A 27768-nucleotide genomic window follows, 5' to 3' on the forward strand; every position below is an offset into this window, starting at 1 on the left:
TGGCAAGGTTGCCGACTCAACGTTTAAATTTCAGGGTTGCACACCTGCCAATTGCATTGCAAAAGGGGGGAGGCCAGGTTTGCCGCGTGGGGGAAACAATTTGCCGCAACTCCTGTTTCAGTGTTATGTTTGCATGCAGCCTTAAAATCCCAGTCACTTTCCCACCTCAACTGCTGTGGGATTTCATGACTTCCTGAAGAAATAATAAACTGGTTACAGAGCGTCTGTAAGATCAAAATCGAGGGAGATTGACTGGCTGGGAGCTGGTGTTGTTTCGATCGGTTCAGCGGTGTCCACAGAGGGAGGTAAAAGATCTTCGAGTGTGAAGTCACGACTAGGTTCCTGAAGGGCTATAATGGGTTTCCACGGTGTCCCTGGGCACTTAGGAGCTGGTGGTTCTGGCAGATCCGGTAAAGGTTCGAACAAAGAAGGTGGAGCTCCATTGCTGTCTTGTGGTGTCTCAACTTCCTCTTGTTGAAGCACGTCTAAATTAGGCACCTGTTCTGGGATTTCAGCAGCTAGTATAGGTGTAGTTTTGTCTTCATCAGATTCTTCAGAAGACTTGTTTTTCAGCTTGTTTTTTGGCTTTTTGTGGTCATGTTTGTGGCTGTGGCCATGTTTGTGGCTGCTGCCATGATTGCTGCCAAAGTCTAGGATACAAGCCCCACTTGGTTCATCTCCTTTTGCTCCTGTGATGAGGGCTAGACCTGGAGTCCGGAATGGGGTGTAACCTGGAGGTCTCCTCATAAGCTGAAAAAGCCATCATAATGTATTTCATTAGGTGCTTAAAACGGACCAACACATCCCGAGAGTCAAGATTGCGTGATAACATACAAGAATTAGACTAAACTATTAAAATATGGTGAAATGTAAATTGGAAACTGACATTCGGACCATGCTGAATCCAGGAACCAGTCTCTCCTAACCGACCCCCCCCCCCCCAGCCCCAATAATGAACCTTCTGGAGGTTGTTCTGATCTTTGAGGGCATAGCTCCACTTCAGGCTTAAAACTCGTTTAAAAGCCATTCCCTCAGCCCAGACAGGAATCTACTGAACTGCAGTTCGATGAGGGGAGTTCGGGATTTCTAACAGAATCCTCACTAAACTGCAAATCCAAGTATTCTATGGGAGAAGTCATGATGACTATTAAAATTTTGAGGTCGCAGCAACAGATGTGCCCAGAGTGACTAGACTCTAGGGGCGGTTCCAAAACTCCTATAGCATAACACACACACACACACACCATTATTGTGTTGCCTGTACCTGCATCATGTCTGGTTTCTTCAAGGGCTGGTTTCCTTCTGTTTCCTACAATGGCACACAGAAAAGCAAGTCTCTCAGATACATTGGGCTAAGAGCATTAAGTCTTATAGGCCAAATGCAATCAACATCTTGACCGGAGCTCTAAAGACTAGAAGAACTCGTGTGGGAAGTGGGCCATTGTCTCTCTCCAGTCTGTACCAAACCAAACCTTCAAGCCAGCTTTCTGCACCTTGATGCCCTTTGGATGTTAGAATCATAGAATCATAGAGTTGGAAGAGACCACAAGGGCCATCCAGTCCCAACCCCCTGCCAAGCCCAGGGCTGGGCTGAGGGAATGACTCCCAACTCCCATCAGCAACACTAGCGGCCCACAATGACAAGAGTCATTGAATGACTCCAACCAGATGCCTTCTGGTTGGACAAGACTGTTCCAAGTTCATCTGGCTCGTTATTATTTCAATTTCTTACCTGCTCTTCCTCTAAGGGGAGGTTACAGCAATTTAAAATTCAATATTAAAAAGCAGCAGTGCTTCATCTTAAAACTCTTGTCACCTGGGATAGGGGTATTCATATGACAAAATGGGTTGGTGGCCCATCTAAGAGGAATCTTGGGCCTGGGCAGACAGAAGGCTGCCAGGATAACTAGATGTGAGGTGACAGGAAAAGAGAGTCTTTAGCAAAGTGTGCTGGGAAGAAGGGGGGTGGGGAGAAAAAGACTGGGATCCATCTTGGGCAGGCTGGCTGAAGGCTGGCTGGGACAGATGCCTTGGACTCCAGGGCTACACTGCTATGGGGAACAAGCCCCTCTTAATAATAATAATAATAATATTTTTATTTATACCCCGCCCTTCCCAGCCAGAAAACTGGGCTCAGGGCGGCTAACATCAATTAAAATCACAGCAAAAAACAACAACATAAAAACGATCAATTTAAAATAACAGATTAAAATACAAATTTAAATATTCAATTAAAATTGCAGGTCTCAATTTCAAAATAACCCACCAATAAAAGATGAAGCATAAATATTAAACAGAAACCAACCCAAAGGCCAGGTGGAACAGCTCCGTCTTGCAGGCCCTGCGGAAAGATGCCAAATCCCGCAGGGCCCTGATCTCTTGTGATAGACTGTTCCACCACGTCGGGGCCAATATTGAGAAGGCCCTGGCCCTAGTTGAGGCCAACCTAGCGTCTTTGTTGCTCGGGACCTCCAAAAGATTATTATTTGAGGACCTTAAGGTCCTACATGGGACATACCAGGAGAGGCGGTCCCTTAAGTACGAGGGTCCTAAGCCTTGAAATTACCATGCTGCATGATCTGGACTTCCATGCAAACAGAAGCTGTAAATAGGTGAATAAACCATATTTCTTAAAGCTACAACAATCTCTGCCGTGTCTCAATTCTCCAAAGGAACACAGACCCTGGGTGAGTGTCTGGAACGCCCTGGACTTTTGCTACCGCTCAGCAGAGAGTGGGAGTGGTTTTGTAACAATATGGATTTTCATACCTCCTGAGGTTGCTCACCACATTTCAATTTGGGTTGGATTTCTGACGTCCAGGGTCTCTCGTAAATAGATGCATAGCAGTACAACAGTTTCTGTAGCCAAAGCAAGACAGAGCAGTGGCACATCTTTAGTCAAAGGTTACATTAAATACAAACCGTGGCAAATTATTATAGTTGGGAATGCTATTGTGAAAGCTTGTGGCATTTTCTTATCTGTATTTTTTTTAAACAAACAAACAAACAAACAAACAAACAAACCCTTTTCGTTTATAAACAGTTGTGCTGGGTTTTCATGTGAAGAGGAATAAAATTTATTAAAGTTAAGGTCAAAACCAAACACAAATTAAGGCAACAAATCTTAACTGAATTAAATATTACCTAGCATTTGGGTCTAACCAGGGAACTAAAGAAGTTTAAATCAAAGTGAATCAGGAATGAACGTCTCAAAAAGTAAGAATACAAATAACCACATGGATCTGTAATATTCCCACCCACATCCAAATTTAAGATTTATTTAGTGGATTGAAATAAAATATTCATCTTAGAACCTCTCCCAGTAACTTACATTGTCTTCTGTAGTCTGACAATCATCACTCAATTTCGGGACAATGTGCTTAGAGCAATTTGTCTCCTTAATTTGAAAGTGAACTCGGTATATTATTCCAGCCACAACCTGAAATTTAAGGAGAAAGATGACCAGGAAAAACACAAGTAAAGTGGAATGGATGTTGTAGAGCACACTGTGAATGCTTAGTATTGTTATAATGGGTTGAGCTGTAGGGCCATGTCTTGTGTGAAAATTACTAACCCATCTGGCTTAATGTATATATTCCCATGTGGCCTAGCAGTTAGGAATCCTGATTTTCACCCAAGTGGCCCAGGTTTGACCCCCCCAGTATGGGAGAGTCTGAATTTTGGGGAAGAGCTGCAGCTCAGTGTGATGGGTTGCCTGTTTTGCATGCAGGAGTTGTTATGAGACTTCCCGGGGGGGCAAGTTGTTAGACTGACCCCCAGACAGGAACGAAGCCTCTGTGCACTCCTGGCTACTCGAGTCCAGGGGCACATCAGTAATATGTGATTGTTCCCAGCTTGAAAACAACACACACAAGCCTTTAAGGCTAAAACTACTTTATTGCAGTTAAAATGCAGATATGCCTCTGCGTAGCCAGCTCATGGATTCAGAGCTGTAATACGTCCAGCATCTCTGATGCAGAACAGAAAGTAAGATACATCAGTACATTACAATAACATCACATGTGTGGGATGGCTGGTATGGCCAGTGGTTTTCCCACAGTATGAATACATGACTCATAGTCAGGTGACCTCGCTGCTGAGGCATTTGCAGCTTGGCTTGTACTAATATCACAACAGGAGGTCCCAGGTTTCACCCCCCAACATCTCCAGGTAGGGCCCAGATTGTCCCTTGCCTTAAACCCTGGGGAGCCACTGCCAGCCAGTGTAGACACCACTGAGCTGATGAATTGTTGGCCTGGTTCAGTAAAAAGCAGCTTTCTACGTTCCCATAAGGGACAGGTGGGGCTCATCAACCTGGGAAGGTAGCCCTTCTAGTAGGAAAACTCTGACTCTAAAGTTCCTCTGCCTTGCAGGATATCTGTGGGAGAAGAAAGGGCTAAGGAGTAAACCCAGAGGTGGGTGGATGGCGTCTTGTATGCCTCCTTCCTGCAACTCCTGCAGCCAAGCTGGGGCCAAAGGTACTGCTCTACTTTCCTTTGGAAAACACCAGCGAAACTGAGAAGGGGGTCCTGGAAGTTGAGAGGTGGGTCTCCATATACACTGCCCAGGCTTGTGCCCCAGGGAGGCCAATTTGGTGCTGCTATTGCAGCAAAAACAACACAGGAGGCAGCGGTTACGAGTCATCAGTCTCTGCAGCCACAGCAGGTGCTGCGATTCTCCGGCGGTTTGACTCCACCCCCGGAGGTGCATCCCATTGTCTCTCGAGACAGACGGATGCCAACAACATGTTCCCACAATCTCTGTTTTAGGCAAATGGATCTGGGAAAGACCTTGGGCTCAAACTGAAACAGTTCATCCCAATTTGAGTCAGCTTTCTTAAAATATTACTTTGAAGTATAATGCCAGCAAGCAACAGAGTTCAGACCTGGCTTGAAGCTTCTGTAATGTTTTCAATTTTGTAATAGAAATTGCCACCGCATTGCAAGTTGTATTTCTCCAAGGCAGCTGCCAGCGGCCCCTTTAGTTCTGGGCTGTCTGTTGGAATACGTTGAGGGCAACCAGGACAAGCAGCGCCAGGAAAGTTTTTCTTTTCTGCAAGTAAACGAACAAACTAAGTAAAACACGTTAGATTTCATCAAAATCGAATAATTTTCAAAACGGAGACCTCGCTGCAGGCACCACGCACATGAGCACATGCCACGAGCACATTCTATTGGTTACAACAGAATGCTTCTTTCAAGTCTAATTTCAGCAGGGAGAGCTGAGGGAGCCCAGAGGAAGCTATAGAAGGCCTATGTGGGCATGGGCACTGCTACCATAGCTCCGTCGAGGAAGCTATGCTTCTGTCTCCCATCTCCACGTTGTCCTAAGTAAGCTGAGCCTGCTTTCTGTCCTCCAGTCACCTGGGGGCGCTGTTTCTCACTTGTCTCTTTGGCCCATAAGAATTAATGCCAGGTTCCGTGTGACACAGCACTGTGGCCCAAACAGAGCCAAAAAGTGCCCTACCTTTTTTGCCCCCACGTAGAGAGGTTGAATACTAACTTCACACCCCCCCCTCAATTTTTATAATACCACAGTTACAAACCTCGAAGTATGCACTTCTGATCAACACGCACAAGCTCCCCATTCAAGTCCACAAAGGCATCAACTACACAGCTAGCTATGTGCTGGAGGGGGGACAGAAAACAAAAAGAAGACAAGGTGAAGTGGTCATTAAAACCCGAAAACAAAAGCAAATGCTGTGTGTTGGCTGCTCTTCTTTTTGATGTCCTGATGTGGTCCTCTTGGTTGAATTGGAAAAGGAGAAAGGGAATCCCCAGATGTTCAGGACGTACCACACCGCCCTCCCCATTCCCATTCCTTTTTAAAATATTCATAGGGCAGCAGGGATGGAAGAGGAATTCAATTCGGTTCACCCTCCCAAATTTGCAGTTTCTGAAAAAAATATACATGAACCGAAACACCGCCTTCAAAATTCACACTTCTTTGAACTTTGCAATGCAGTTCTCCAGACAAGCAACAGGCACAAAACTGAATATACTAGGGCAAAGTGTGCTTAAAATCGATATATTACAAACAAGAACATACAAAATTGCATTAAATTAGGGGGAAATTGGTTTGCAAAAATAAGGTAATATTGTATACAAAACTATGTACGTGAGGAGAAACGGGCACTAAATTACTGATGAAATTTTAGTTCTTGTAGTCAAATAGTAACCCATAGTTTAGAAGCTGAGCAGAGGCACCTCATTCCATTTTTCTGCCATAGGTGGGACTTTAAGATCTGCTCAGTGTATGTTCGACTCCCACATAGGGGCGCCTGGAGGGATGGATTGCAATTAATATACCCTCTCCTACCCTCTCATGACCTTGTTTCTGTTTCAGAGTTCTTTGGATGCCCATTGCTTCCCTAGAGGCTTAAGTTCAGCAGGGCGGTTCCTTAAGAATGTTGGGTGGGCAATAGCCATACTTGCTGGGGGCGGGGCGGGCGAGAACAGTACCATGCTTTCATTATGGTTACAATTAGCTCTCATGGCTAACGGATCTTCCTATCCATTCCCCTTTCTTGTGTACCCCAGCAGTGGGGAATCTGAGAACCTCCAGCAGTTGTCGGACTCCAGCTTCCATGAGCTGCAGCCGTCCTGGCTGATGGACAGGGATGATGGGAGTTGTAGTCTGGTGAGCTGCATATTCCCCACCCCTGCTTTACAGGGTCTCCAAACAATGTTCCTGATCCACATTCCCCCAATCCCCTGTAATCTGGCCTGGACCACTGATGGGGGAATTAGGAGGCAGAATTGCAGAGCAAGAACAAGCAAATCAGCTGTTCTTTCTAACTCAGAGGCTTCTCTAACAATGCAGTAGCCAGTAAATTCCTGGCTGGGAAATTTTATATATATATAAAATCTCCACTCGAAACATCCCTCCTCTGAACTGCATTGCAGATATATATGCTTTAGAGGAACATTTAACAACTTCCTTTCTATGGAAATATTTGCCTGGAGTTAAATTGGTTGCTGTCTTAATCTTTTTATTTCTTTTGGCAACTCTTCCAGCACAGCTCTCTTTGCCAAGAGGAGAAACGGAATGAATTAGACGGCTGTTTCCTGAAGTGCTTTTGGCTGCCCAGCCAAATATCCCCGGAGGAAGCTACCGTCTAGGAGCTAGACAGGACTTTGGTTCCCACTTTTTGCTCTGATGTTGTTGCAGCCCCGGGATCTCACCCGACTGGTGTTGTTTTCGCAGGTGCGTTCTGCAACATGTCATTGACACAATAAGAATGTGTTAAAGTTGTATTTATACTGAAGAATCCCCTCGTCATTCTGGTATATTACTTGTTCAGCAATGCTAGCCTAACGTCACTGCAATATTGCAGTCTGGAGGGGCAATATTTGCAGTATAGCACAACAAAACCGGGGTGTGTTTGTGAGAGAGAGAGAACTAGAACACTTGTAGTCTGAAAAGATACAGGACTTCGACAGGAAGCTATGGGACATGTACGGATTAGAGACAAAACAGTCCACCCTGAAGCTTTTACAGGTGCAAGCAGTATTGATTTTTTTTTTTTAATGTTTACGTTCTCATGAAAATTTAACAGCATCTTACTGCTAATTTCTTCCAGTGTGCACATTTTTGCAAAGAATGTCTCCTAATACACCCATTTCTGCAAAGCAATTTCCCCATGTGTAATGTGCTTTTGTATGCTATTTTCACAAATACACACATAATTTATACGCACTCTTTTACCCTAGTATATGCATTTTTGCAGTGCTTTTTTCTGGGTGTGTGTGGGTGTGGACGGATGGACGCAGGGGTATGCATACCCCTGAACATTTTGTGCATCTTTGTAGTTTTGTCCATTTCCTGTATTTATTTTTCCCAATTTGAACCATAAAATGGTGATTTTCTTGAGTCAAAATGAGAGTACCCCTAAACTTTTTTTTTTTTTTTAAAAAAAGCACAGCATTTTTGTATACATTACTTGACTGGAGAGTTGCTTTGCAAAATTCAGAGAAGTGTTAATTTCGGTATACGAATGTGTTTTGGTGCATGTATTGTTTTGGAAAGTGCTGATTTGGTAAGTTTTGCCTTTAAATGTTGTGAACTTCCCAGAGATCTACAGATAAAGAGCGGTATAAAAATTAATTAATAAAACAAAAAATCAATTAATAAAAGAAATACCAGCTGAATTGAATTTTTCCTCCATCCCTAGGCTTGGTTCAAGAAAAGAAAAAGAAATTCCTCCCTGAACTGGTTTGTCTGCTCTGGCTCCCTGGAAATTCTGTTCACAATCTCCATCATACATTACAAAGATAAGGGATGCAGGGCCAACCTCAGCTGCATCAACTGCTATCACATTTCTATGCATTCTATATTTTTTTCTGCTGGTTACACACAATTCCATCTGTCTTTGTCCTGCTTCAGACTTATTTCCCAAATTCTGTGTAAATCAAATATGCACATAGTATGCAATTTTCAAAAATGCTAATTTGTCCAATTTGTATGGTTCATTCATCCACTGGTTAATGTACGTTTGGTGATTCTAACATTTTGAGGTGGGTTTTTTTTTTTTTGCACAAAATTCTGGAAAAAACAGAGAGGCTCACTTACGCCTTGAGGAAGAGCTTTGCATTCTGAATTCAAATCTGTAAAGTCATCCTTGGAACAATTTGTCTCTCTGGCCAGATACTCCAAATTATACTTCCATCCAGCCACCACCTGGAAGAAACATGTAGGAGAGGTTGCAAATGACTCACAAAAGTTCCCCTACAGCTCAAGGGAGATGGAGGTTCTGCTGAGCTTCTGGGCTGGAGTTCTCAAAAAGTCACGAGGGGAAATGCAACCTCTTCAGGCTGCGGGAGTGTACGTCTCTTCCCATGCTGGACCTTCTGACGCAGTGGGGACCATTGGGGGTGGCTGTGTGGGCAATTCCCACTCCTCCCATTATTCTTCCTCCAAGTCCACAGTCTTGCTGGAACAAATCTTGAGTTGAGGCAACTGGCTAAAATGTTTTAAAATGTTCGAATTTTGGTTCCTCTGTTTCATTTTTGTCGGGTTGGTGTTGGTTAAAAGTTTAGTTGAGTTTGGCAGTTACTTTAATTTGGGTATAACTGTAAGCCTATTATTATCATCATCCTCATCATTCTTCATTCGACCGTCAGTCAGAAAAAAATACATTTATTATTATCATCAGTATTGTTATTGTTGTGGTTATTGGTTTCTATTGCTTTATTGGTCTGTTGCTTGTATAGGATATTTTGTTTTTAATGTTTGATGTTATGTCACACACACACACACACACACACACACACACACACACACAGTCGTACCTTGGAAGTCGAACGGAATCCGTTCTGGAAGTCTGTTCGACTTCCAAGACGTTTGGAAACCAAAGCGTGGCTTCTGATGAAGCCGTGGAAGCCCTGTCAGATGTTCGGCTTCCAAAAGAACGTTCAAAAACCGGAACAGTCACTTCCGGTTTTGTGGCGTTCGGGAGCCAAAACGTTAGAGAACTAAGCTGGTCAAAACCCAAGGTATGACTGTATATGTCGTAAGCTGACCACAGTGGCCGGCGAAACCCAGCCAGATGGGTAGGATATAAATTTAAATTTATTATTATTATTATTATTATTATTATTATTATTATTATTATTATCCCCTGAAGAGGGTGAGGCAAACCCTGAGGTCATAACACCAGTGTATGGAGACCCAGATGATGCCAGGGGGCACATGACATTAGGTTCTCCCCACCCCTAGACATATACAAACCTGACGCTGGGCTTTCACTATCTCTCCAGCTTCAAAAAGGTTTGACATTCCGCTCTGGTTGTTATGTAGCTGTATGGCGTGTCTCACAATGGGCAGCAGCTCCAAAGTCTTGGTGGATATGGATTGCCAGCAACCTAGGCATCCGGCTTGCTCCGTGATCACCATCACTGGGACTGAAGAACAACCAAAACAACAACAGCACTATGCCAGCTTCGGTAAGCTGCAAAGCTCCAGCTCCACTGCCCAGTGCACTAACTGGTACAATGCAGAAATAAAGAAATTTCCTGGGGGGGAACAGATGTTTTGCATGGTGGGGGAATAGTGGTTGAAGGTAAGACATTCACAGTAGAAGAACAACAATAAGAAAAATGTTAAACCCTCTTCCCTCAGTGCCGTGGTCCCAGTCTAATTTAGAAGAAGAAGAAGAGAAGAGAAGAAGAGTTTGGATTTGATATCCCGCTTTATCACTACCTGAAGGAGTCTCAAAGCGGCTAACATTATCCTTTCCCTTCCTCCCCCACAACACTCTGTGAGGTGAGTGGGGCTGAGAGACTTCAGAGAAGTGTGACTAGCCCAAGGTCACCCAGCAGCTGCATGTGGAGGAGTGGAGACACGAACCCGGTTCCCCAGATTACGAGTCTCCCGCTCTTAACCACTACACCACACTGGCTCTCAATTTAGGGTTCCCTGTGGCTGCTTTTAATCGAAATTTAAATAGAAGGAGAGGCCAGTTCTCCAAAATGTAGGGCCCCTCCGAACCTCCCCTTTATTGCACATTCATGATGATTTGTGCTCAAGATGGTATCTCGGTGGTCATACGTCACCCCACTTTTGCACAATGCAAAGCCTTAGGGGTGGGCAAACTTCTTAACATCCAGTCAATGCTTAACTTGCAATCGGTGCACACCCTACAAGGTCCTGCTGGAATCCCGCGACATTTCATACAGCAAACTTTCTGGCTTTGCCCTGAGTTTGTTGCACTATAGTGCCTCCCAACAGCAGTAATGTGGTAGCTTTTGGGAGGCATAGCAGAAGAACTAACGATGCAGAATCAACTGGCCATTAATGTATTGTTATTGAGTCAGGAACATGTTGCATAATACAGGTGAAACTCGAAAAATTAGAATATCGTGGAAAGGTTCATTTCTTTCAGTAATTCAACTTAAAAGGTGAAACTAATATATGAGATGACATGCAAAGCAAGATATGTCAAGCCTTTATTTGTTATAATTGTGATGATTATGGCGTACAGCTGATGAGAACCCCAAATTAACAATTCCAACTTTGGGGTTTTCATCAGCTGTACGCCATAATCATCACAATTATGACAAACAAAGGCTTGACATATCTCACTTTGCATGTCATGAGTCTATCTCATATATTAAACTCCAGTAGCAATTGCTTACATAAATGGACTTTCCCACGATATTCTAATTTTTCGAGTTTCACCTGTACACATGCCATAGAACACCAGTCAGAAGGACCCCTTTGTAGAGTACAGCTATAGTCCTGCGGAACAAAATGAGCATGTGAAAACACTGTTTTTGTTTCATTTTGTTTGCTGTTTTGTTATTCTGCCACCTTGGGCTCCAATGGGAGGCAAGGGGAAAGAAACACTACTACTATGACTACTACTACTACAGGTAAAGGGGCCCCTGACCATTAGGTCCAGTCGCAGACAACTCTGGGGTTGCGGCGCTCATCTTGCTTTATTGGCCGAGGGAGCCGGTGTACAGCTTCTGAGTCATGTGGCCAGCATGACTAAGCCGCTTCTGGTGAACCAGAGCAGCGCACGGAAACACTGTTTACCTTCCCGCCAGAGCGGTACCTATTTATCTACTTGCACTTTGATGTGCTTTTGAACTGCTAGGATGGCAGGAGCTGGGACCGAGCAATGGGAGCTCACCCCTTCGTGGGGATTTGAACCACCGACCACCTGATCAGCAAGCCCTAGGCTCTGTGGTTTAACCCACAGCACCACCCGCGTCCCTAGACTACTACTACTACTACTACTACTAAATTTATTTATGCCCTATCTTTTTAGCTGACAGGGACTCAAGGCACCTTACAGATAATAAAAAAAACATAGGAGGCGAAGGACCAGAGGAATGGAGTCGAAGGCAGAGTAGGTCTGAGCACTGTACACAAACAGTCTATCGCTGGGCTTGAACATGGCAATTTTTATTTGATTAATGCTGTGCTGCCCCATTAATCAAACTGGCAACCTCCCATTCTCTTGGTCCCCATGGCCACACAAATTCATCCAGCTATTGACAACAGGGGTGCCAACTTGAATAAAATATTGTGGGGGCCCATGACACAATGCACCCCCCTTTGAATGGAAATGTCCCAAAACTTGGGGAGGCGGCCCCCTCAAATATTTTATTTTGGGGGCTGAAGCCCCCACGGTCCCTAGGAGTTGGCTCCTGTGATTGACAAGGCACCCTGTATGTAGAAAATCCTATTCAATAGACTTGGAGGGTACTTCTAGTTTTCTTCAGATACAACGGGGAACTTTCCCAGACTTTGGAATCAGAGATGTATTTTCTGGCGGTGCACAGCGCATGTAGATTTCAGCTTTCAAAAAGGGGCGAGAAAGTGTCCCTGTAGAACGCATACAGCTACCATTTAACAGTGACAACTAGGTGTCACCATTGCCTTATAAATGTGCCTGAGAAGGAAGTTAGAGGACTTGCTGGTAGGCAAAAATAAAGCCAGCCAGCCATTCGCAGAAAGGAGCTTATCTAAGGTGCTTGCAATTAGTTCAGATTCTCAGCAATCGGGGATGCATTTGCACAGGCACTATGACATAACTTGCCACAGCGCTGCCACATGAAGCTGGAGTTGCAGCTCCAAGTTCAGTGCTAAATGGCTTTAACAAATGGTATTGCAAATCCCCAGGCCTCATACACATCCGATGGGCATCGATCCTTCAGAACTGGGCACTGCCACCTCACATGTGTCCATCTGAGAATTTGGTAGGCTTCTGCTTCAGTTGTTCAGTCCTGCCAGCCTGGCCTTCAGTTCCTAGCCTTGTTTCTTAATTACCTCAATAAACCACGAATCTAAATAAAATAAGTAAAGTTATAAGTAAAGGGACCCCTGACCGTTAGGTCCAGTCGCGTATGACTCTGGGGTTGCGGTGCTCATCTCACTTTACTGGCCTAGGGAGCCGGCGTACAACTTCCAGGTCATGTGGGCAGCATGACTAAGCCACTTCTGGCAAACCAGAGCAGTGCACGGAAATGCCGTTTACCTTCCCGCCGGAGTGGTATCTATTTATCTACTCGCACTTTGACGTGCTTTCGAACTGCTAGGCGGGCAGGAGCTGGGACTGAGCAACGGGAGCTCACCCCATCGTGGGGATTCAAACCGCCGAACGTCACATCAGCAAGCCCTAGGCTCAGTGGTTTAACCCACAGCGCCACCCGCGTCCCAAAAATAAGTACATGCTGGGAAATATTAATGGGGGTCTTAGCCAGGCTTCCTTCTGCCTCATGGTAAGTACTGGTAGCATATATGTCTCAAATATATTCATAGACACACAAACACCTTCAAATACAAGGACCTATTGGCCGAATATCTCCATGTGGCCCATTTCTCAATTCCTATCTTGCTCCACACGTACTAAAGTGTTGTTGTTCAGTCGTTCAGTCGTGTCCGACTCTTCGTGACCCCGTGGACCAGAGCACGCCAGGCACGCCTATCTTTCACTGCCTCCCACAGTTTGGCCAAACTCATGCTTGTCGCTTCGAGAACACTGTCCAACCATCTCATCCTCTGTCGTCCCCTTCTCCTTGTGCCCCCCCATCTTTCCCAACATCAGGGTCTTTTCTAGGGAGTCTTCTTTTCTCATAAGGTGGCCAAAGTACTGGAGCCTCAACTTCAGGATCTGTCCTGTACTAAAGTAGCCCATCACAAAACGGGCTCCTTTTAATTTAAGTAAATAAAAACAAGCTTGGGGCTTTCATTTTCCCCCTGAAGAGCATTTCTTTACATTTATCAGTATGGACCTTTCTTCTGCCCATTCCTAGCCACTGTTTTCCTATCCAGTCAGCCTACCGTGTGCTAACTTAAAAGTACCGCCTACCAGTAACGTTAGCGCATTTCTGCAAAACGTTGGAACGTTCGCCGGATTCGTCGATGTGAACTTCAGCTTCACACTCGCCAAAGTCCTACAAGGAGTGAGAAAGACAACGATTAGCGTTTACCAGACATAAAATTCCTCTTCCCTGGTAGTTACGCGGTTAGTTACTGCTAGAACTGTACTGCAAAATTTGAAGAAATGCAAAATTCTGAGAAATGCAGGCCTGGGATTCTTTGGGAAGAAGGGCAGGATAGAAACTTGATACAAAGGGAAGCAGTCCCGGCCAAAGAAGATTGGCAAACCAAGTTAATGGAAAAAAAAAATCGAAAATTCTTTCTAGTAGCACCTTAGAGACCAACTGAGTTTGTTTCTGGTATGAGCTTTCGTGTGCATGCACACAAGTTAATGGACTATGCTAAAATGGCAAAATACCTGAAGAAGAAGAATTAAGGCTTTGCAAGGTCCCCTCAGTCTGGCACTTTGGCTCAGCACTGACCCAGGGCCAAACTGACTCAGATCAAGCTCTCAAATCAATTTGCAGGCCAACCTTACTGCTAATTAGGGTTTAAAACTCTGATTAAACTTGTGGTCAGGAGTGGGGCAGGGGGAGAAGATGTGGCTTCACTTCCCCCACTCACAACTTTAATTACAGTTTTGAAAGCCTAATTAAACATGTGGTTGGGTATTTCAAAATTTCAAAAATTGTTGAGCTTCTTTGGGTGATTTAAAACTTTTGGAGCTGTTTCTGCTTTTTCCACCTTGTTGCCATAAACCCGGGTTTTCCCTGACATTTTGCTGATTCAGCAAAATTCCTCCTTGACTCCATTTTTTACATCCCAAAAACAGGACATGTCAGGAATTTTCCTGACGTATGGCGACCCTATGATTGGGAGTTGGGAGGGGAAGATGGAGACGCTATAGGTCTCCTTCCTCCTGATCACACTGCAGAGAGCAGGATCATACCAGCTGGTGAGTAGAGGGTTCAATCCTGCTGGGTGTTGCTTTGCCAGTTCCCTGCAGCAAACACTGCAGAGGCTGTCTGTCTCTCCTTCTTCCCTCCTACCCAACTGCCCTGCCCTTTGGCAACCCCAGGTGGCTGATCGAAAGCCATCTCAACTGGATTCATCTTGAGCCCAGATCAACCTGATCTGGTGCGGGATTAGGGCTTCAGCTGAATCGGGGGCAGAGCTCAAATAAATTATAATTTCATCTGTGCATTAGTTTTTGGGCTACTAGATGTGATGGCTATGCTCTGCCTTCACGGTTGGAGGCAGCAACTCTTCTCAGCAGCAGTTGCTGGAAGCTGCAAGAAGGGAGAGTGTTCTTGTGCTTTGCTCCTCCTTGCATGTTTTCAATAGGCACCTGGTTGGCCATTGTAAGAACAGGATGTTGGACTAGATAGGCCATTGGCTTCTCCAGCAGAGTCTTCTTATATTCTTATGGCAGCTAGACTGGTGATTGGGGACGGCCGCCGAGACCATGTAACACCGGACCTGAAAGACCTACATTGGCTCCCAGTACATTTCCGAGCACAATTCAAAGTGTTGGTGTTGACCTTTCAAGTCCTAAACGGCCTCGGCCCAGTATACCTGAAGGAGTGTCTCCACCCCCAGCGTTCAGCTCGAACACTGAGGTCCAGCTCCAAGGGCCTTCTGGTGGTTCCCTCCATGAGAAAAGCAAAGTTACAGGGAACCAGGCAGAGGGCCTTCTCGGTGGTGACACCCACTCTGTGGAACGCCCTCCAATCAGATGTCAAGACATCTGAAGGCAGCCCTGTTTAGGGAAGTTTTTAATGTTTGATTTTTCATTGTGTTTTAATACTCTGTTGGGAGCCGCCCTGAGTGGCTGGGTAGACCCAGCCAGATGGGTGGGGTATAAATAATAAATTATGATGATGATGATGATGATGATGATGATGATTATACAAGTTAGGTCATTTTAGTTTAGAAAAGTGGACTGAATAAAAATATTTCCCCATCTCTAGTTGCTGTTGGCTTTTAACTGAAGTTTCAAAATTATTCTATGGCCCTCTATTTTATTATTGTTTCAGGGTGTGTTCAAACATTGCCTCAGTTACCTTCAGGCAGACTGTGTGTAAATGGAAAAATAGGTGAATAATTTAGCGTTGATATTTGGAGCCAATCTAGCCAACTACTTCTTTGGAAACTATCATTTGTTAATGTTCTCATCCAGAACAAATCCAAGTAGGCGTTCTTTACCCAAAACGATATCCTGAGGTGATATTGTGTGATTTGTTTCCAAAAAGGATTAATCTCATGTTGAAAGTTAATTGAAAGCACGTGATAAAGGAAAATTGATCGTATCATGGATCAATGCTGCAAATGTGGGTTTTTTTAATCCATTGTGGGCGGCTTCATTTACTTATTTATTTATTTAAAAAGATTAATGTTTGCTGGAGAACCGCTTAACCGTAATTCATGAATGAATGACAAAGTACTCGGAGCAGGGATAATCTTGCTTAGTTATTTGAAAAACTGTGCGGACAAGTCTGAGGTAGTGCTAACGGCAAATACATTGATCCCTGTAAAGATGGAATTAGCATGGAAATGAGTCTCTGGGTTTTTCAGCAGTAAATATATCAATAGTAGCACCACAATCTAGCAGTTGGTAGGATTTTTTTGCTCATGCAGATCAGCTTTTCAATGTTCACAAGCCCTTATTCCACACTGAGCGCAAGGAGAAAAAGCTAGATTAGATGGGCCTCTGGCCGGATCCAGCAGGTGCTCCTCTTCCATTTCTGTTATGTACTGAGCTGAATCCTAGAACAATAGGATCCAGAATGCAGCAGTCTGATTGGTCCGCAGGAGCCACCCAAACCAGCTCCAGGTGGAAGTGAATCAGCGACCTGATTGGCCTGCAAGAGCAGCCAATCGGGATCCTGGAGGAAGTGAATCCGCAACCTGATTGGCCTACAGGAGTAGCCCAGAATTAGCCAATCACGTGGGGCCCATTGTGTAAATAATGTATATATAGCAGATGTTTTGGGGAAAGATCGATTCATTGCTACCATGAGCTGAATAAAAAGCATGAAATTCACACTTGACTGCGAGTATATTTCAGTTTCCATCTTGGATACTGCTGTTATGTCTGTTGACATTAAGTATGTGTCCTTCAGATGCTTGTGAGTTGTACATACAAGCAAAGGGCCATACACATTGAAAATTGCATGCTTGGTCAACCAACACAATTTCATCATTGGAATCCCTGCTAAAGATGTCGGTGTGACCTGTACCCAGAGCATAGTTCTCCCATGTTCTGCGTAAAGCATTTCCACATGGGCACTCCTGTATATCCTCCAACATCCCGCTGATCAAAATCGGGACGCTTGTTTTTTTGGTCTCCGGTTTTCGCGGAAACCAGAGGATTCCCTCAAGAACACGAGACACTCAAAAAACGATAGCCTTTTGGCCCGGCACTCTTGCGCAAATCAGCTGACTCGCACCACAGCATGAGACAAAATAAAAAAAATGGGCGTCTTTTGGTCTGATCCAATCAGAAGCCAGGATGGCTCCTGTAATTCTGGGATGTCCCTCTGAAATTGGGATTCTTGAGGGGGAAGCTCCTGTGTCTGTTGCCGTTTCCTGTAGCACCTTCCCACCATGTTTGTGCTAAATTATACATTCATTTTGGAGAGAAAATATAGATACTTACTCCCTCCCATATGGGCTTGAACTCGCAGTTTTGCCAGGGAGTCGGATCTCTAGCAACGCAAGAGGTTCTCTTTAGCTGATATCTCACAACGTAATTTTGGCCCGGGCCTGGCTGAAGAAAACATTTATGTAAGTGCTCATCATTTCCACAGAGAGCCAGGGAGATAGTTTTCCGAAGGATTTCTTAATGGCTTATTAATATGCGCAGCATTTTAAACAAGGCCTATTCCCCAGCATCACAAATCACCAGGCTTTTCTCTGCTGGAAAGCCATTTTTCTAAAAGTGTGCAAGAAATTTTGTTTGGTACACAGTGTATTCTCAGCAGGGTTTGGTCATGCTGGCCACATGACCCGGAAGCTGTCTGCGGACAAACACCGGCTCCCTCGGCCTATAGAGCTGGATGAGTGCCGCAACCCCAGAGTCGTCCGCGACTGGACCTAACAGTCAGGGGTACCTTTACCTTTACCTCTACAGATTTTTTTAAAAATACTAAGCACTTTAGAAATGCTTCAAATAAATAAATATTTTTGCTTTCACAACTGGACTTTCCCTTCCTCTCCTCTCTCTGTGCCCACTCCCCAAATCTGCTCCAGAGCGTCCCTCAATCCTCTGGAGCAGATTCTGATTGTGCATGGGGGGAGCTGTATGGGAGAGGAGTTGCACAAGCAGAAGTGTGTTGCACGTGTGGAACGGCAGAATCGGACACAACACCCAGACTCATTAACTCAACTGCAGTAATTTGTGCCGAGTTAACACAGAAGCAACAGAATGAAACTGGACCCAGCACACTGCCGTGTTTCTCTGCTACATGCCATGAAACAGCCTTTTCAGCTAAGCATTCTTTGAACCGTTGTCCGCAAGCTGCAAAGCAGAGCAAACATTTCATAAATGAAAGGTAACTGATGGGAAAGACATCACCTTGCCGACAAAGGTCCGTATAGTTACAGCTATGGTTTTCCCAGTAGTAATGTACAGAAGTGAGAGCTGGACCATAAAGAAGGCTGATCGCCGAAGAATTGATGCTTTTGAATTATGGTGCTGGAGGAGACTCTTGAGAGTCCCATGGACTGCAAGAAGATCAAACCTATCCATTCTCAAGGAAATCAGCCCTGAGTGCTCACTAGAAGGACAGATCCTGAAGTTGAGGCTCCAGTACTTTGGCCACCTCATGAGAAGAGAAGACTCCCTAGAAAAGACCCTGATGTTGGGAAAGATGGAGGGCACAAGGAGAAGGGGACGACAGAGGATGAGATGGTTGGACAGTGTTCTCAAAGCTACTAACTTGAGTTTGGCCAAACTGCGGGAGGCAGTGAAGGATAGGCGTGCCTGGCGTGCTCTGGTCCATGGGGTCACGAAGAGTCGGACATGACTGAACGACTGAACAACAACAACAACAAACTGATGGGAATATTTAACCTCTGTAAACAAAACCAGCTCTTCAGCCGGCGTGTTGTGAACTTGTTCCAAATTCTGCTGCGGTCAACACACCATGTGATCTACAGCTGCACTTGCCCCACCTCAACATGTGCTGTTTTCTCCTACGATGGTGAACCCTACCCACTGTGCTTGAAACCAGAGTGACACCGGTCTCTTGGACAAGCAAGCTTTTATGCTTAATTAGTCCATCAATAATAGATGGGTTTGAACGATCCAAATGCCAGCAGGGCAGCAATGCCTATATTCAAGAATAAATTAAGGATGGATCAATAGATTTGAGCGAACTCTCTCCTACGCTAGCATCAACTTCAGCTGAAAAACTCATATTAATTTCAGTATTACTGTAGAACCTGAAAGCATGTAATTTCATGTGAAGCAAAGTTCAGCTAGAAGCAGCCGCATTGGTGTGTCATTCAGAAGTGTCACAAAAGAGTGGGGTTATTGGAGTCCCTCTCACAATACCAAAGAACTTGGGGTCATTCAGAGAAACTGATCTGCAGCAATTTGGTCTTACAATAAGAAGCAATTCATCACACAATGCTTGTGGAATTCCGTCCCACAACGATGCTGCGACTATTTCTAATGCGGAGTCAAATTACTTACTTATTTACAATATTAATAGAAAGCAACCCAAAGACATGGTCCTTGGGGGCAGCTTCTGGCACAAAATGTCAGAATGTGTCAGGAAAACCCGCTCCCCGCGGCAGCCGGTGTCGCGGGAGCATTTAGAGTACAGGGATCCTCGTCCATTGTTTACGAGCTCCCCCTCCCCTTCCTCAAGCGGAGGCAGCCATTCCTCAAGCGGGGAAGGAGAGGTGGAGCCAGAAAGGCGATGCAGGGGCTTGGAAGGGGTATCCTCACACAGTCCCACCACATGTGCATGAAGGTACCCTGCACCCTTTTTAAATCTCCAACAAACGTTTGAGAATTTTTTTGATACCAATACAGTTTGCTAATATAACTTCAATTAATAATAATAATACAGTGGTACCTCCAGTTGCGGACAGGATCCGTTCTGGAGGTCCAGTTGGATACTAAGGTTTCTGCAACCTGAGGACCGCTTCTGAACATGCGCGCATGGCGAAACCTGGTCAAATACTTCCGGGTTTGCCGCTTTTGCATCCTGAAGTTTACGTAACCAGAGGGTTATGTAACCGGAGGTACAACTGTAATAATAATAATGTAATCTGGGCCTAGAGCAGAGGCAGGGGTGGGATGCTGATGCTCACCTGACCTTTAACTGGTCACACTGATGCCACTCACTTAGAGGAGGAGAGGCAGCAATGAGATTGGCAAATTGCAAATTAATCACTGGAGCCAATCTGGGACTTCTGGCCATTATACTTGGACCATGCCACCCTCCCTGCTGCCTTGCCCTCCTCTCTCTTGCCACCTCCATCTTGGAGGAAAGATGTAATTTAATGCTAAAACTAAGTACTACCTCCCAGTAAACAGCAACCATGCAACTTATGGGTGGTCCTTTGAGCACTGCCACCCCTCCCCACCACTGTCCGCTACTGAATGGAGGTATTAATCAAATTGTGAGAGGTGCTTAAAATCCCAGACTAAGGGTTTAGAAAAGCACAAAACTGGGTAAGCAGCCCTCCACCTTGCCGGGGAGAGGTGTTTCCGGGATTTCTGGCTTCATGCATTTACGGAACCGGACCCTCACATACGTTGCAAGTTACCCGCATAAAACTCTGTGGGTGAACACTTTCTGAAGTCCAGCGTGAGCTCTATGCAATGATAATTATTAATGCAATTGAAATATTCACTAAATGGAGTCATAAGTGGTGCTCATTTAATTTTATACTAGTTAGAGCGCTTCAGTATTAAAGAGAGAGAGAGAGAACTATGAGAGAGCAACAACGATAGGAGAGAGAGAAAATTAGCACTCCTGGCTCATGAGCGATGTCCCCTCCTGCAGCCAATCCCATTGATTTGTAGGAAATGTCTTCTTGTAGAACAAATTAATAGTCCTTGCATGAAAAGATTAACAATCAGGGACTTCCGGTGGAGATGCAGCCATCGCAGGATTGTGGAATAACCCCTCTGGGAGTTCCGAGCGTGACTGGGGAAAAAAGGGGTCGTGCAAAGGCTATGCAGACCCGGTCGCTTCAAGGGGGGTTACCTTGAAGTTCAGAGTACCCGGCAGCGTCATTTGCTGCACCCCCGAACCCAAGGTTTGAGCGCAAACTTCGGGAGAAGGGGTGAAGGGCGGACGCAAGATGGGGACATCGCACCCCCCCCAGTGACGCAAAGCCTCGAGATCCGGATGAAAGCAGCCCGCTTCCAAGACAAAAGAGTAAAGAAAGAACCGGGCAACTAGAAAGATCAAAGTTGCCCACAATTTAATAACTGGCATTTGTGAAGATTTGGACATGAGCAGGAGACGCAAAAAGGGAGTCTGTCTCTACTCTGGCGAAAAATGGTGCTGGGCATGACAGTGCAAGATGAATAAAAAAGCAGCGTTCCTGTAAAGTGAGTAAACCCTTTTGTCTGATCATCCTGGAAAATAATATACCGGGTGGATTAGAGGACTATAATAACAAAAGAAAGAAGGACTAGAGTGTTATAGAAACTAAGAAGATCTCATGGGGGGCAGAAGAAAGGGAGAAAGAGACTTTTAAGAGACTTTTAAGATCGGCCGACATCGTGCCAGCAAACTCAGGACAGAGATTGCGAACGGAGAAGGGGGTTTGCGCTGCGGCACGGTGAGATAAAGGTTGTTTCTGACTCTTGGTGAGCTTCACAAGGCTTTAAAAGTTTTGTTCTGTTGAAGCATTCTAAAGAAAGGGTGAAAGGGAGACCCCCCTCCGCATGTAAGAAGACCAAGTCGACAAGCGGTGGAAAGAAAATAAAGGGTATCAACCCCGTGGATTACAAATTTTTGGCCGAAAGTTGAGGGGTAACGACCTCTCGGATTACAAACATCGATTGACAAGAATTTGAGGATTAAAATCACTACAGTCTGATTTAAAACACCGCGGGAAGAAACGGAGACTACTACAATCGTCAGACTGAGTTTCTGGGGAGGGAGGGGGGCTTTACTTTACAGGTTTGACTTTCGTTTTTTTTTATTGACAGTCTTCTGATACTGATTGCTGGTTGAAAGAGTCTATGGGTGAACTGCTGACTTCCTAGCATTTACAAAGTAGCGAAAGAGGAGACGGGTCTGAAACAAAGAAACTGAAAGTAACCTAGGGACTCTGGTGAACAAAGAAACCGAAAGTAAAGTGAAAGGACTATTGAACTGAGCAAACTCTAGACGTTCTCCACGGACTCTCTATTCTGTAAAATATATCAAGGCGCCATCTATAGGTGTAAAATAGGTTGCAGGGTTAAATATTGTAAGGTAATTGAGATTTGAGCCCCCTGGTGGTTAAAAAATAATAACAACAGAAGTTAGATTAAAGAATAGAATGAAGGGGATCAAAGGGAGTGCAACACCAGGGGAAAGAAGGGCCTCAAAACAAGAGGAAGGAAAGGAATGGGAAGGTTTATTATCAGAGATAAAAAAAAGAAATAAGACAAAGCGAACAGAATATTGAGAAAAAAATTGTAGATTTGAAGGAATCAATGGATGAGAAATTTGAGAAAGTAGTTGGAGAGCTGACAGAACAGTTAAAAGACTTGTCTACTAAATCTAAGACAATAGAAAATTCAGTAAAGAAAGTGCAGAAGGAAGTTAAACAATCAAAGAAAGATACAGAAAAAGTAAAAGAAGAAATAGTAGACTTAAACAGGGTCCAGGAGGAGATGTTGGACAATTTAGCTATGTTGGAATTAAGGCAAAAACAACTTAATCTTAAATTTCGTGGGATCCCAGTGGAAGCCAACAAAAATATTAGACAAAGATTAGTGAATGAACTAGCCAGATGGTTAGATACAAAACAAGAAAATGTGGAATACTCCATTTTGAATGTTTTCAGAATAGAGGTGAAATCGGCAAAGGCAAGAGCGAAGAAATTACCAGGCGACTGCCTGGCAATGTTTAATTCAATGGACATTAGGAACGAGATTTTGAAATTAAGTCACTCACAGAAATTGATAATAGGAGGAAGGGAAATTATCATATACAAATAAATCCCAACAAGGTTCCTAAAAAAGAGAGCCATATCAAGTTTTGGCAGGAATCCTAAGGAAAAAAGGGATAAGTTTCCGATGGGAATTCCCAGAGGGACTAACCTTTTATTTTAAAAACAAGAGATTTAAGATTAAGAGTGAGCAAGAACTAAGGAAATTTATCAGAAGATACCCGAAGGAACTGGGATTGGAGGAGGATAAGAAGGGAAAGAAGACAAGAGAAGCAGTAGAAGGAGTTATGGAAGAAGGAGCAGTGGGAGGAGTAGAAGAGGAAGAGGAGGAAGAGGAAGGAGAAGAAGAGAGAAACGATGAGGAAAGTGAAGAGGGAGAAGAGGAAGAGGAACAAGTGAAGGAAGGCAGTGCGAACACCTAGGAAGATTTAACAAGAAAGACCTATAAGATACCAGAATCGGAAAGGAGATATGATTTTAAAGCTTCAATCATGGAACATAAACGGTTTGAATAATAAATGTAAGAGAAATAAAGTTGAACATGTTTTGAATAAACAAAATTTAGATGTCATATGTTTGCAAGAAACCCACATTGCCAAAAAACATAAAATAATATTGATAAATAAGAGATTGGGTTTGGATTTTGTGACGGCGGACAAAAAGAAAAGACGAGGGGTGGTTTTCTATGTAAAACAGAAGTTGGAACCTAAGCTGATTTATAAAGACGAGGAGGGGAGAGTGATAATTGTACAAATAACATGGCAGGGAGAGAAAATATTGCTGGAGGGAATATATGCTCCGAATAATAAAAAAGCTAAATTTTATAGAAAGCTTGAGGAAAGGTTGCTTGAATATATTGACCAAAAGCAAATTTTAATGGGTGATTTAAATGGTGTTGTGACCCCGGCAATGGATAGAACATCAAGAAGCTCAGGTTCAGAAGGTAAACTACCAAAGACTTTTTTCACATTGATAGATAATCTAAGCCTAATAGACACATGGAGAGCTAAGCACCCAACAACAAAACAATATACGCATTTCTCAGAGCCCAATCAAAGTTCAGGAAGAATAGACTACGTCTGGGTAACTAAGGGAGTGATATCAAGAGTCAATAAAATAGAGATTCAACCAAGAACTTTATCGGACCATAATGCCATATACATGGAGTTAAAAGGAGAAGGTGCCAAGAGTAGATGGAGAATGAATGAGAGTTTATTCAATGATGAAAAAGTGGTAGAAAAAGCAAAGAAGGTACTAAATGATTATTTTGTACTGAATATAAATAAAGAAACAGATTTGAATATGGTTTGGGATGCCAGTAAGGCTGTGATGAGGGGCTTTATGATCTCACAAAATATTGGCAAAAAGAAAGAAAGAGAAAGGAAGAAAGAAGAAACCCTGAAAGCGTTGGAAGACAAAGAAAGGCAATTAATTCTAAAACCGAAAAATCAAGATTTGAAGCAGAGCATTAAGTTGTTAAAAAACCAATTTGAAATGCTGATCAATCAGGAAATTGAGTGGAAGCTAAAATGGATGAGACAAAAGAACTTTGAGTATGCAAATAAGACAGGGAAGTTATTAGCATGGCAGTTAAAAAAGAGACAGGAGCAGAGTATAATAAATAAAATTAAAAAGAATGAAGTAATGATAGAGAACCCAAAGGAAATTAAGAATGCATTTCAGGAGTTTTATAAGAATTTATATCAGAAAGAGCAGGAGGAGGAAGAAGAAATGGATTTATATTTGGAAGAGAATAAACCAAAGAAAATTTCAAAAGACGACCAAGAACAATTAAATGCTCCAATATCGAAGGAGGAGCTCAAATGTGCAATTCAGAAATTAAAAGGGGGGAAAGCCCCAGGCCCTGGTGGCCTAACGGCAAAGTATTATAAGGACTTGGCACCACAACTAGTACCAAAAATGTTAGAAGTGATGAATAAGATCCTAACCAGCGGACAAGTTCCAGACTCCTGGAAAGAGGCTTTCATTACTCTAATCCCCAAACAAGGCTCAGATTATTGAATTTGGACTATAAATTATTTACAGATATATTGGCAGATAGACTGAAGAAGGTCTTAAATAAGTTGATCCATAGGGACCAAGCGGGGTTTCTACCAGGACGCCAAATGAAAAACAACATAAGAACAATCGTGGACTTGATTGAGTATCTCGATCTGAAAATAGATAAGAAGGCAGCCCTGATCTTTATAGATGCCGAAAAGGCGTTTGATAATGTATCATGGCAATTTATGATGAAGATTTTAAAAAAGATGTAGGTAGGAGGAAAATTTCTAAATGGAATTACGGCTATTTATAAAGACCAAACAGCGAAATTAGTTGTCAATAGAACATTAACAGACAAATTCAGAATTACAAAAGGTACAAGACAGGGTTGCCCGATATCTCCACTTCTTTTTATTATCGTTCTGGAAGTTCTAGCAAATAAATTAAGAGATACAAAAGATATTAAGGGGGTTAAGATTGATAAAAGAGAATTTAAAGTAAAGGCATTTGCGGACGATTTGGTCATGACATTAGAAGAACCAATACAAAGTATGGGGAAAATGTTGAAAGAAATAGAGGAGTTTGGAAAGTTAGTGGGCTTTAAGTTAAATAAAGAAAAGACAAAAATGCTGGTTAAAAATTTAAATAAGAATGAAATTGAGGAATTACAAAGAATGTATGGCATTATGGTGGTAAAAAAGGTAAAATATCTAGGAATCTGGCTGTCATCGAAAAATATAAATCTATTTAGTGACAATTATGATCCCATCTGGAAAGAAATTAAAAGAGATTTAGAAATATGGAGTAAATTAAATTTATCACTGTGGGGAAGGATAGCAAGTGTAAAAATGAATGTTTTACCAATAATTTTATTTCTTTTCCAAATGCTGCCGGTGATTAAAGGGACAAGTCAGTTAAAGGAGTGGCAGAGAAATCTGTCGAAATATATCTGGCAGGGCAAACACCCAAGAATCAAACATAAATTGTTAGTAGACAAAAAAGAAAGAGGTGGTTTTGGACTGCCAGATCTAAAAATTTATTATGACTCATCCTGCATGATTTGGTTGAAAGAGTGGATGGTGCTGAAGGATAGGGAGATTTTGGATTTGGAGGGATTTAACAACAGATATGGTTGGCACTCCTATCTTTGGCAAGATAAAGTGAAAGTCCACAAGGAATTCTTGGCACACGTGTTTAGAAAACCTCTATACGAGGTGTGGCAAAGACATAAAGATCTAGTAGAGAGAAAGACACCTAGATGGCTATCACCCACAGAAATATTAACAATAAAAAAAATTAATACAGAAGAAGAAAATTGGATAACATATGACGACTTGCTAATAGAATCAGAGAAAGGCTGGAAAATTAAACCATATGACCAGGTGGCGGAAAAACTGACAGGGTGGATTCAGTATCACCAGGTGTATAATCTATTCAATGAAGATAAAAGAAAATGCAATTTTGATAACAATAAATCTAAATTTCAAGTGGAAAAATTAGAGGGCAGGGGGAAATTGCTATCCAAAATGTACAATTATCTATTAGAATGGTACACAAAAGATGAGGAAGTTAAAGAGGTAATGGTAAAATGGGCAATAGATGTGGGCCACAACATCCAATTCGAAATGTGGGAAAAATTATGGAATGAACATATAAAATTCACAGCTTGCACGATTTTGAAGGAAACTATCATGAAAATGATGTACCGTTGGTACTTGACGCCAGTAAAATTAGCGAAAATGTATGGGAGCTATGATAAGAAATGCTGGAAATGTGAGGTAAAGGATGGTGAGTTTTATCACATGTGGTGGGTATGTGATAAAGTTAAATCTTATTGGGAAGCAATTTATAATGAATTAAAGAAAATACTTAAATATACATTTCCGAAAAAACCGGAAGCCTTCCTGATTGGTTTAGTTGGGGAAGAGATTGAAAAGAGAGATCAAAGATTCTTTCTATACGCCACCACAGCAGCAAGGATATTACTGGCACAAACCTGGAAATTAAAAGATCTATCAACGGTCGAGGATTGGAAAAGAAAATTATTAGAATATTCAGAATTAGCGAGATTAACGGGAAAAATAAGAAACCAAAGAGATCAAAAGTTTCAACTGGAATGGAGTAAATTTTTGGATTATATAAAAGATTGTAAAAATTTGTAAGCACTTACAGGTATGATGGAATTCTTGCAGCATGACAAAAAAATGTAAAGATAGATAATGACAATAGTAAGATGACAAAACATGTGAGAAATAAGGGAAAGCGAGGGAATGATGAAAAATTAGAAAACCAGAGAAGAGAAGGAAGGAAGTCAGGAAACTCGGCGGAGTTTGTGTAATATTGTAAAATTATATCTGATGAATATGTATTTATTTTGTTTCGTTAATGGAAAATAAAAATATATTTGCAAAAAAAGAAAGAAAAAAGATTAACAATCAGAGATTATTTTTCTGCTGTTCCAGAGTTCACTTACTGTTTTGCTGGCATCAAGGACTATACTGAGTGCATATTTGTGTCCTTTATTTCCACCATTTACTTCCGCTATTTCTCGATTCAATTCCTTCAGCGCTACATCCACCGCATTAAAGACACCAGGATCATCGCAGTCTACATTCTGGCCTTGGAGAGGGCTGGCATGGCAGTAGCAGAAGGTGAAGGCTAACAGAAGGAAGAGTCCCATGTCAAGGCGAGGGAGAAGGTCCTGAAACCTGGGGAGAGGAAAAGGGAGAGAAAAGACTCTTCAAAAATCTGACGGGGAAATGCCTTGCCGTGGAAGACTGCAGCAGCCTTCCTTTGATTTAA

The 27768-nt window shown here is 43.0% G+C and overlaps 1 protein-coding gene across 1 annotated transcript; it reads right to left on the reverse strand.

The window, feature by feature from the left end:
- KNG1 (kininogen 1) lies at positions 1–27768 on the reverse strand. The gene is made up of 11 exons (XM_033150747.1): positions 27440–27768; positions 17489–17599; positions 13820–13904; positions 9730–9902; positions 8572–8679; positions 5546–5627; positions 4886–5052; positions 3332–3439; positions 2770–2859; positions 1265–1309; positions 1–750 (listed from the first exon to the last, which is right to left on the reverse strand). The coding sequence occupies exons 1-11, from the start codon at positions 27644–27646 to the stop codon at positions 214–216; spliced, it is 1713 nt and encodes a 570-aa protein (XP_033006638.1). The 5' UTR covers positions 27647–27768; the 3' UTR covers positions 1–213.

This window comes from Lacerta agilis, chromosome 5 (genome assembly GCF_009819535.1).
Source record: "Lacerta agilis isolate rLacAgi1 chromosome 5, rLacAgi1.pri, whole genome shotgun sequence".
Classification (NCBI taxonomy): domain Eukaryota; kingdom Metazoa; phylum Chordata; class Lepidosauria; order Squamata; family Lacertidae; genus Lacerta; species Lacerta agilis.

What these genes read in the sequence shown, in the direction of transcription:
- KNG1 (XM_033150747.1), bottom strand. Translation starts at nt 27,646, where the DNA reads ATGGGACTCTTCCTTCTGTTAGCCTTCACCTTCTGCTACTGCCATGCC. An exon ending in TCAAGCCCATATGGGAGGGA is followed by an intron (nt 13,905 to 17,488) that starts GTAAGTATCTAT and finishes CACTCCTTGTAG; the next exon opens with GACTTTGGCGAGTGTGAAGC. An exon ending in GAAATGCGCTAACGTTACTG is followed by an intron (nt 9,903 to 13,819) that starts GTAGGCGGTACT and finishes GTTGTTCTTCAG; the next exon opens with TCCCAGTGATGGTGATCACG.